Below are 11,587 nucleotides of genomic sequence, written 5' to 3' on the forward strand. Positions count from 1 at the left end.
AGGTAATTTGCTTGTTATGGCATCTGGGTCCGTTTATAATTTATTACTTTAATTACTTTATAATTTGTTTAGCACAAATAGGTACATTGTATCATTCCAGACACAGCTAATTAATACACACAAAACCCATTCTTCATTTTATCTCTTGGTTCTTTTTTTTTTTAATCACAGTGCATGATTCTTATATGTGGGGAAATTCAATGTTAAGTCAATGACTCTGAGGGTTGCTAAGAGCATGGATCTCCAGTTAGATATAGAGACTGAAGCTACTCACCATGCAAATCTCCCTGTACTTCTCAAGGTATTGTGATTAAGTCAAATTAAACATAATATTTTATTAATTAATCCTGTTTTTTTAATCCCTGAAACCAACTTTCTTTCCACCCTGCTTTTATTTTTCTCTGTTTCTCTTCTGGAAAATCATCAGTTTTCTCTTTCATGCATGTTCTATGTCTCCACAAATTCCTACCAAATATCATCATCACCATCTCCTTTTTATGGTGAAATGATGAAATTTTTTAGTTTGCAGTTTTTCTCTTTTCCTTTGGTTGTTCAGCAATTTTTAATTATGTAAAATAAGTGAATGTTGTAGTATATAAAATTTTTTCTGCTTCTGTTATTTATGTAGAATATTCTGATAAAATGGAACAAAATAAGTGAATGTTATTAAAATAAGTGAATACTGTATGCTTTCTTTTATATATTCTTTTCTCTTTTTGGTGTGTTTAATTTTGATGATTTATCTAGTAGCCTAACAACTTGTAAACTATACAAATCAAAGAGTTACACTTTACAAGATGGTTAAGGAATATGCATTATATCTGCTTAATTTCCTGATTGTGTGAATTATGCATATCTATACTCATCAAAGGACAAGAAAACGAGAGAGTAGTGATGGAAACTATGGACGGATTAAATGGAGTGATGCTGAATTTTGTTTTATTGTTATTGTAGTTCTATGATGTTGTTTATAAAACTAAGCCAGAGAAAGAGAGATTCATAGAGAACACAAAGGTGGAAGGAAAAACAATACTGAAAGGTGTTTCAGGCATTGTTCAACCAGGTGAAATTCTAGCCATGTTAGGCCCATCCGGGAGCGGCAAAACAACTCTCCTAACAGCATTAGGAGGCAGACTTGGAGGAAAACTCTCCGGAAACATAACTTACAATGGCAAAACTTTCTCGAATGCAATGAAGCGTCTTACCGGCTTTGTTACTCAAGATGATGTTCTGTATCCTCATCTCACTGTCACTGAGACTCTAATCTTCACCGCGCTTCTTAGATTGCCAAGTAGTAGGTTCACCAAAGAAGAAAAAATAATGCAAGCAAAAATTGTGATAGATCAACTAGGCTTAACTGAGTGCAAAGATAGCATGATTGGAGGGCCATGTTTGAGAGGGGTTTCTGGGGGGGAGAGGAAAAGGGTTAGTATTGGGCAAGAAATGTTAATAAATCCAAGCTTGTTGCTTTTGGATGAACCAACCTCTGGCTTAGATTCGACGACGGCGCAAAAAATTGTATCAACTTTGTCTGAGCTAGCAAGTGATGGAGAGAAAACTATTGTGATGACAATACACCAACCTTCTAGTAGGATATACTACTTGTTTCACAAGGTCTTACTCTTATCAGAAGGGAACCTTATGTATTTTGGAATGGGTTCAGAAGCTGTTAAATACTTCTCAAGCATTGACTATGCTCCTTCTATGGACATGAATCCTTCTGACTTCCTACTTGATCTTGCAAACGGTATGCTACATGATCTTTTGTTAATTTTGATTATTTCTATAAACAGCATTTTAAACTTGACTAGTATGTTTTGCCACAAATTATGATCATCATAGTCAACAAGTATATTTTGGGGTTAAAAAGAACTTTCTGGATTTCACTTTTTATCTTTTGTTAACCCATTGATAAGCTTGAGACTTTCATTATAAGAGGAGCAAATATTTGCAGGTATTTACACCGGTCAACCGAATGAGGACCATACCTTAAACAAGAAGAAACTGATTTCTTCCTACAAGGAACACTTTAGTGACACAATAGAACCAATGTTTCATGAAAAGTGTGACTTTGATAAAAATGAAGGTAGATTTGAAGATGAAAAAAGCTTTGGGAGTTGGCCTACCAGCTGGTGGCAGCAATTCTTTCTGCTGCTAAGAAGAGATGTCAAAGAGAGAAGACATCAATCATTCTCTTGCATTCTAATTTTTGAAGTTATTGCGGCTGCCATTATTACGGGGCTAGTTTGGTACAAGTCTGATATTTCCCACTTGCAGGATCAGGTAATAATACTAATAATTTTATCAGTGTTTTAAAATTTTTCAAGCTACACACCAATTTGTAGTAATGATAATTTGATTAGCACTCCAAATTGCAAGATGATGTGTTGCTTAATTAGACTTGCAATTGGAAAATGTTAGAAATATAATTCAACTCTTCTAAATAAACTTGCAGCTTGGACTTTTATACAACATGATTAACTTCTGGTTCGCCTTCCCTCTCTACCGAGCAATATTCACCTTTCCCCAAGAAAGACCAATGTTGGAGAAAGAAAGATCCTCTGCTATGTACAGACTCTCCTCATACTTAATGGCAAAGTCGGTGGCGGATCTTCCAATTGAGCTTGTCCTTCCAACTGCATACCTCATCATAACCTATTGGATGACAGGTCTGAAAGTGAATGCAGTTAACTTCTTGTGCACGCTATCTACCGTCTTACTCCACGTGTTAGTCGCACAAGGGGTCGGCCTTGCCATCGGCGCCATTGTGATGGATATGAAATCTGTGACCACATTGGCTGCAATAATCATGCTAATTTTCATGCTTTCAGCTGGATACTTTGTTCAACATTTACCAAAATTTATAGCATGGTTGAAGTATATTTCCCCAAGTTACTACACATACCTGCTATTGATAGGATCTCAGTATAAATCTAGTGAGACATACCCATGCTCTAACAATAATGGTGAGTGTTCAGTTGCAGAATTTCCTATGATAAGGACACAAATGGTGCTTGATATGAAAGAGCAAGCCATGGCTGCATTGGCTCTAGTTATAATGCTTATAGGTTATAGAATTGTGGCTTATATTGCGCTATTGAGGATTGGAGTGACAAAGAGCAAGGCTTAACTAGTGATTTTCTATCTAATTACATTTTTTATTTTAATTTCTTATAAAATTTTACATATATTTCTTTTCAAATTTAAAGATTATGCTAGCTGGCATTATATTAGTCACATATTCTCTTCTAAAAATGATTAGAATCAGAGTTTTGATTTTTTTTACTTTTTCTTATTTTGATATAATTTAATATTATTTAATTACATAATTATATTTGTAACCTTTTTCATCCCGTTCATGGATATAGAGGCACAAAAGAAGAAAGGTATAATATAACTTCTATACTAAACATTCAAATGGATAACAAACACTTCTAAGTAATAAAGAAATGGCGCTGGATTTGATGGTCCTAGAACGTTTGGACTATTAAATGGTCTCATAACAAAACATATTTTTTAAATTTTTTAATAACTACTAAATAGTTCTTATTTAATTATAAAATTTATTTTTTATTTTATAAATTATTATTTTATCATTCATCTATCATGTTTATTAATAATAAAAAACTAAAACAGCCAATGAGTAATAGCTCAAATGGCATAGTCTCCTCATACTCAATTAAGAGGTTGCGGGTTCGAGTCTCTTATCTTTGGTAAAAATAAAATAAAAAATAAAAAATAAAAAATTAAAACAATAATAAATTAGATCACGGCATGTGGGGTTTCTTTATTCAAAGCAACTTGAGAAATACATAGATACAAGGGAATAAACCGTATTTCACAAGAATTTTTTTCATTATAAATAAAAAAACATTATTTTTCCAATAAAAATAAGACTTATTCATGTGTACTCTTGTGTACTCCTATAATGGTTGCCATTGTCTATTCTAAAGATTAATAATTTGAGTTAGCTATTTTTTTAGAATTTGAAGTGAAGTTTGCTTGTTCTACATAAAAAAATTTGTATTTGAAAAATTAAAGTTGAAAAATTGGGTTTTGAAAAATAATAATTTTTTTATTTTATTTCAGAAAAAAATCCATTACTAAAAGATAAAAAAAATATTTTTTCATTATACAATCAATTGCATGAATAAAGAATCAAAACAAAGAATTACAAAATTAAAGACTAATCTTGATTTTGTAATCAAAACAATGGATTGTTTTCTAAACACTACCGTAAAAAAATCGATTGGATCTCTTTTGCCAACCGTAATTATCAATTAATGATGAACAAATATTGGATATTAAAGAGATGGATAAATAATAAACAAAAACAATGAAAAAATTGATAAACAATGAAAAAATTGATAAACGATTCTAATGGTAGGATTGAGTAATTGTTGATAGATTATTCACCAATTTATAATCTTAATATTAAAGAAAAGATAAGATTAGAGTATCTAAATCAAAATAAAAACTTAAAAATTGAAGATAGAATTTTAAAGATAAGATAGATAAATAATAAATAATAATTTATAATCACGAGCAGAAAAAATTAGAGAGGCTTAACATATAACGCATTGCACAATTTAATCGATTGAGTAACACAACCAATCGATTGAATTGTGAAGATCTATGTTGCTTTGAAGACTTAAATCGATTGGGTAATATGACCAATCTATTGAATAAGAAAAATTCCACATGCCTTGCAAAATTCAATCAATTGTGTATCAATTCCAATTGATTGAATCGATTGATTTGTGCAATTGAATTTCTAACAAACACGATTTTTCCAATCCAATAGGTATGTAACGGATCAATGATAAAATTATAATCGATTAAAATTGCAAAATATTTATTACGATTAATAAAAGATCTAATTTGTTATTGTTTTAATTTTTTATTATTAATAAACAGATAGATGAATAATAAAATAATAATTTATAAAATAAAAAATAATTTTTATGATTAAATAAAATATATGGGGTTAATTTGTAATTAAAATTAAAAATGGACTATTTAACAGTTATTGAAAAACTTAAAAAACATGTTGGACTGCGTGTTTGGATTTACGTTGGGCAAACTGGAGTTTGAATAGAAGTGATTTTGTAAAATTAATTTTGGGTAGAAGTGAGTTTGTGTTAACATGATTTATGTTTGGTAATTTTTACTAAAATTGATTTTAATAAAATAAATATTGTTTGGATAATATTAGTTAAAATTACTTCTAGATAAATAATTAATTAATTACTAAAAAAATATAATATTAAATTATAATATTATTTTTTTAAGTATATTTAATCTTTTTTTATATTTTTTAGTATTTTTTTCAGTGCACAAAAATTATAATAATTGTTTTAATATTCTCAGTATTTATTTAAAAAAAATTATGGAAAAACCAATAATAACTAGCAACAAACCTAAACGTACGTTGAGTAAAGTCACCAAAAAAAACGTACGTTGAATAAACGCAGAAGCTATAATTTCTTACTTCTAGTGAACGAGCTTTTGGGATGCAGAATCACGTTGGCGTTCAGAAGAAAAGTTGCCAAACATCAAAGAACAGCGTTCAAAGCATTGAAACTACTTTTATCCTCTCCAATTTCACAAACACACCCTTAATGGTCCAAACGGTTCTGGGACCATCGAATCCGGTGTCCAAATAATTGGATTCTCTTCAAATATATACTTCCTCTCATAGTTATCAGAACCGAACCGGTAATTAACCCGGTCATACGACTGGGTCACTGAGTCATTGGTTCAACCGATAGGTCACTAATTTATCCGGTTGACCCGGTCATAATTAAATAAAAATATAAAATTATAAAAATAAAATTAAAATTAAAAGTTAAATACATGTTTTCAAAAAATATATTAATGACAATCAAATATCAATTCTTAGATATAATTTATGGTATAAAAACAGATAATAAATTAGTCACTAGTACAAAATACTTTCTCAATTTAAATGAACAAGAGAAAATAAAAGAGAACACAATCAATATCAATATGTTTGTATATTATGTGTTATTACTTGTTTTAGTATCTATGTCAATTGTTGGGAATAAGGAGTATGACCACAATCCAATCAATCATGTGTCAAATAATTTGTTATTGTTATTATATTAAAATGTTAATATAATAAGATCCTTGATTAAATTTAGAGATTTATCATTGTGATAGTGATCAAAATATTGAGAGATAAATATTTTATAATTTAATCTAAATTATTCTTGGTCATAGGATTATTAAAAAGGACATTAATAATTCGGAAAGATCAATATATATATAATGGTTTTCATTTGATGAAGATTAATAGATCTCATTTATTAAATTATATATATAGATGGTGCATATAGAGATATGACCATTGAACTGACTCACTTTGAGAATTTCTAATGGTTATAATTACCGTATATTTGTCAATAGGATATTCTCAAGATGAACATAGTAATAGAGTTTCCTTTGACCTGCGACTGTCATAGTAATTAACAATGTATTTATTATACTTTGATTCCAGACATCTAATACCCTAAGGTGCTAGTTGAATGGATATTGGGTATAATTTAAATACTTGTAGAATTAATGATTAGTCAATAAGGAATCCGTCAACTCTCAGTAAAGAGTTTGAGCTCTATGATTATAATGACTGAGATGAATAAAACCTTGGCCAAGGAGATTGAATGAATAAAGAAATGAGTTTCTTAGGTCATTCACAGTTCATTATAATAATGGTAACAAGTTAGAGTTTGACAATTAAACTATACTCTAAGAGTTAACCAAGAGTTGGAAAGATGAAAGGAATTATACTTTGTTCTTCTAAAGTTCTTAGTAAAAATATATTACTTCATACTATCGGGTCGTTGAGGAGTGTTGCTAGACGCCAACCTTGATTAGTAAATCTAGTATGACTAATTTACTACTCGCTTAGTATTGAACCTATGGGGTCACACACTAACGAGTGTTCTAATCTTTACTATAGAATTATTTAATTATTATTTTGATTTGATCAAATAAATAATTATATTAATTCAAATGGAATATTATTATATTCTTTGCTAGCACCAAGAATATAATAATAGTATGATAATTGAGAATATTAAATGAGATTTGAGAATAATTAGTTATTCTATTTCTAAATTTGGATGAGATCCTAACTGATTCTGTTTTTAAATTGAGTTATGATATGATTCATAAATTTAAAAGTTTCAGATTTAGAATTTCAAGATATAATTTAAATTTGAATTGAGATTCAAATTTAAAATCAATAACAAATCTCATACTATATATATGTACACCAAGAGTAGAGGAAAAATAAGAATGAAACGAGAATAAAGTATTTTATTCCTTTACCTCTACACACATAAACGTATGTGAGCCTGATTCTTGGAGAAGAATTTTATGGCGTGCAAAGAGTTGTAAGAGGTTTCTCAATTTAGATCAGATGTCCATTAGTCAAGGAGTTGACAGCAAAGGTTGGTCTCGATGTGGATACGCATAGCGCCTTCGTACCATCGAAGGAGAAAAAGATTTTTACTAGCGTACTTAGGTATTTGGATCTGATCTACTATACATTTATTATTGGAATAAAGTTTAAGCACAAAATAGATCTTTAAGGATTACTTTCTTTTCTTTCGCTGCGTGTTATAAAGACATGGTAATCCTTCAAATTCATTAGTCGAGCCTCCACCATAACCCCCCACGCTGCGCCAGACTGCAGCCGCTTCGTTCGTCACGTCTCTACCCTAATCGCAGGTGCACCATGGACCCGCGCGGATTTAATGCAGTCTGAGTGCGAACCGGCCAATTTTCAACGAATTTAACCACTGTTGACCAATTCAAATACAAATCCAGTCCAATACGCTAACCGAACCAATCAGATTATCGATTCACCGATTTTTCGATCGAACCGACCGGTCCGGTTCTATTATGATAACTATGCTTCCTCTATCTGAAATGATTGACAAATGAAATGAAGCCGTTTTAACTAAAATTATCCTTTTTCATTTTTATTAAGGTTAGCCATCAAATATATATGTGAATAGAAGAAACATGTGGCACCAGTGGTCTAGTGGTAGAATAGTACCCTGCCACGGTACAGACCCGGGTTCGATTCCCGGCTGGTGCATTCACAAGAGCAGTGATGATAACGCTGCACACTTGTGGTTGTTGGTCAATCACGCTTCATCTACTACTCGGTGAAATCAGGTGCATCTGAGCTCTTTTTTCCAATAAAAAATGTTTATTCTTTTATGTGAAAAGTATTATATATGATACTGAAATATGAAATGCTAATGAATCCCCAATGTATAATGGTGTATCTCTTCTTCGGTAAGCAGCTTATGTAATTGGGATGACGGCACCATGATATATATGAGTGAGTGTATTAATTAATTAAGCTAAGGAAATTCATGGACACATGATACATATGGTGAGGTGAGGTACGTTGGTAATTTCATCGTAGACACCATCAACATAACATTCGTGGTCATCGTTATATTAGTGACTCTATCTAATATTTTCCACACCAAACTAAAATAAAAACTATAAGAAGCTAGCGATGACCTTCACCTTCCAACACAAAATCCACTAACTGAATTTGGGCCAATAAATTTGGTTGGTTGGCAGAAAACAACAGGGATAAGCAGACAAGATCGAATGTCAACCGATCGATTAACTAATCGCAAAATATTCACATGCAAAGTAACGAGACGAAGTTTTGTACGTACTAATAATTATTTCTCTCATTTCTCATTAAAAAAAATAAAAAATAAAAAGCAGCTTCTAGTTATGCAACAATGTTGCGATAACTGAAACAAAGGTGTAACTAACATATCAATTGAGTAATTAATTTATTGATCTGCTTAAAAAATAAGTGTTGGAGATACCAATTTAATTTTCTAACAATTCTTTGGACAGAAATAAATTTTTAAATAGAATTTTAATCCACGCTAATTTCTTATCATTTATGTTTATTATTATTGATGTTATGTAAGATATGCTTAAAAAGTTTTGTTCATGAAATTACTTTAAAAAACAAAAACACTTATAATTTTTTTTTTGGTTTTTACATTATCTTTTTGTTGGTTAATAAATTATTACATACATAAGGCGAGATTTAAATTCCCAACACTTATTTAAGTGGATTAACCACTAGACCAACCCAATTTGATTAAGAGACTTATAATTTTTAACGAGTAATTTTAAGATTTTAGAGCTTACTTACCCCTTCCTACAATAAATATATTTTTCTACTGGTTTAATTTATTGACGAACTCCGCCTATGTTACACTTGCGGTACATAGCCAGTCCCAAGTCCGGATAAAGAAGGAGGGTTGTGTTAGGTTTTCGGCAACCAACATAAAAATATAGTCGAACCCCCATGACATGAATCAAAGACATTATTGCGCTAAAGCTAGGTCGTTGCCCGGAAGCAACGCGCCGTATGACTCGAGTACGGTGTCAAAGCAAGAGCCGCTGCATCGGTGCCCGGATGTAGTGTTAAATGAGCAAGGGTTCTTGCGTTTTCGTGAACGGACGAGGGTAAATAAGCTAGTTCACAAAGTAAAAGGTAAAGGTCGAAGTGACAGAAGGTTGAGATTTGGGACATGGAACATAGGCACTCTAACAGGAAAGTCCATGGAGGTGGTGGACACCATGACAAGGAGGAAGATTAACATTATGTGCCTACAAGAAACTAAATGGGTTGGTGCAAAGGCTAGGGAGTTGGATACTTCTGGTTTCAAACTGTGGTATACAGGAAAGGTGAAGAATAGGAATGGGGTTGGAATAATTGTGGATAAGCAGTGAAAGAAGGACGTAGTGGATGTCAAGAGGGTGGGAGATCGGATCATCTCTATCAAACTTGTGGTGGAGGGAGGTGCTTTCCATGTGATTAGCGCCTATGCACCGCAAGTGGGTTCGGACGAACAACACAAGATAAGGTTTTGGGAGGATCTAGAGAGTTTGGTTCAAGGCATACCTTTGGGAGATAAGATTTTCTTATGAGGAGATTTAAATGGCCATGTTGGGAGAGAAGTGACTGGATATGGGAGTATTCACGGAGGCCATGGTTTCGGGGTGATCAATGCCGAAGGTAAAACTATTTTGGACTTTTCCTCAACCTTTGATCTTCTCATCGCAAATACATGTTTTAAAAAGAGAGACGAACATCTTATAACCTATAAGAGTGGCATGACAAGCTCTCAAATCGACTTCTTTTTGTTGAGGAGAGTCGACCGAAAATTTTGCATTAACTGTAAAATTATCCCGGGAGAGAGTTTGACAACACAACATAGGGTGCTCGTCATAGATTTTCGCGTTGAGCAAAAGTTGAGGAAAAGATATCATACGAAGAACCCAAGGACGAGGTGGTGGCGGATGAAAGGTGAGGAACAAAGAATCTTCCTAAGATGGGTAGAAAAAGAGGCAAAGTGTGATGGGAATGGAAGCGCGGAAGAGATGTGGAGGGAGATGGCAGAAGTTATTAGAAGAACAGCAAAAGAAAGTTTTGGTGAATCTAAAGGAATAGGACCAAGAGACAAGGAGTCCTGGTGGTAGAATGCGAGTATACAAGAAAAGATAAAGATAAAAAGGGAATGCTTTAAAGAGTGGTCTTTATGCCGCAATGTAGATAATTGGGAAAAATATAAGGCGGCTAAGAAAGAGACAAAAGTGGCTATAAGTGAAGCAAGAACAAGAGCATATGAGGGTCTTTACCAGTCTTTGGGCACGAAAGAAGGAGAAAAAGGCATATATAGAATCGCAAAGAGCCGGGAAAGAAGAACGAGAGATTTGGATCAGGTTAAGTGCATAAAGGATAAGGATGGAGAGGTATTGGCTCAAGAGGAGAAGATTAATGAAAGGTGGAAGAGCTACTTCTATGAGTTATTTAATGAGGGACAGAAGACTCTTCCAAGCCTTGATCGATTATGCACAAGGGAAGAAAAGATGGTGTGAAGACTCAATATGGTGTGACAGAGGAATTTTCTATTGGTATAGGATTACACCAGGGATCATCCTTAAGTCCATACCTTTTCACATTAGTCTTGGAAGTACTCACAGAGCACATCCAAGAGCCTGTGCCATGGTGCATGCTTTTTGCCGATGATATCGTCCTTATGGGAGAGTCAAGGGAAGACTTAAATAAGAAGTTGGAGTTATGGAGAGAAGCTCTAGAAGTGTATGGTCTGCGCATAAGCCATAGCAAGACGGAATATATGGAATGTAAGTTCAGTCTGAGAAGGGAAAACCCCAATATAGAGGTGAAGATTGGAGAAAACATCCTACGAAAAATTAAAAGTTTTAAGTATCTTGGTGCATCATACAGGATAATGGAGAGATTGAACAGGATGTAAATCATAGGATCCAAGCAGGTTGGTCAAAATGGCGGAGTGCATCTGATTTTATATGTGACAAAAAAGTGCCTTTAAAACTTAAAGGTAAATTCTATCGCACCGCTATAAGATTGGCTATGCTGTATGGTACAGAGTGTTGGCGGCTAAAGGGGAGCACGAACATAAGTTGAGTGTGGCAGAGATGAAGATGTTGAGATGGATGAGTGGTCATACGCGATTGGATAAAATAA

General features: G+C 32.8%; 1 protein-coding gene and 1 non-coding gene across 2 annotated transcripts; both read left to right on the plus strand.

Moving 5' to 3' along the window:
• Positions 96-3,329, plus strand: LOC107637050 (ABC transporter G family member 9-like). Its single transcript, XM_016340503.2, has 4 exons — positions 96-301; positions 955-1,747; positions 1,955-2,283; positions 2,456-3,329. The coding sequence occupies exons 1-4, from the start codon at positions 212-214 to the stop codon at positions 3,128-3,130; spliced, it is 1,887 nt and encodes a 628-aa protein (XP_016195989.2). The 5' UTR covers positions 96-211; the 3' UTR covers positions 3,131-3,329.
• Positions 8,058-8,128, plus strand: TRNAG-GCC. The gene has a single exon. It is a non-coding gene; the product is annotated as a tRNA-Gly (tRNA).

This window comes from Arachis ipaensis, chromosome B04 (assembly GCF_000816755.2).
Source record: "Arachis ipaensis cultivar K30076 chromosome B04, Araip1.1, whole genome shotgun sequence".
Lineage (NCBI taxonomy): Eukaryota > Viridiplantae > Streptophyta > Magnoliopsida > Fabales > Fabaceae > Arachis > Arachis ipaensis.

Coding starts and splice junctions, on each gene's coding strand:
- LOC107637050 (XM_016340503.2), top strand. CDS start 212: ATGACTCTGAGGGTTGCTAAGAGCATGGATCTCCAGTTAGATATAGAG. Junction 1,748..1,954: donor CCTACTTGATCTTGCAAACG/GTATGCTACATG, acceptor AAATATTTGCAG/GTATTTACACCGGTCAACCG. Junction 2,284..2,455: donor TTTCCCACTTGCAGGATCAG/GTAATAATACTA, acceptor ATAAACTTGCAG/CTTGGACTTTTATACAACAT.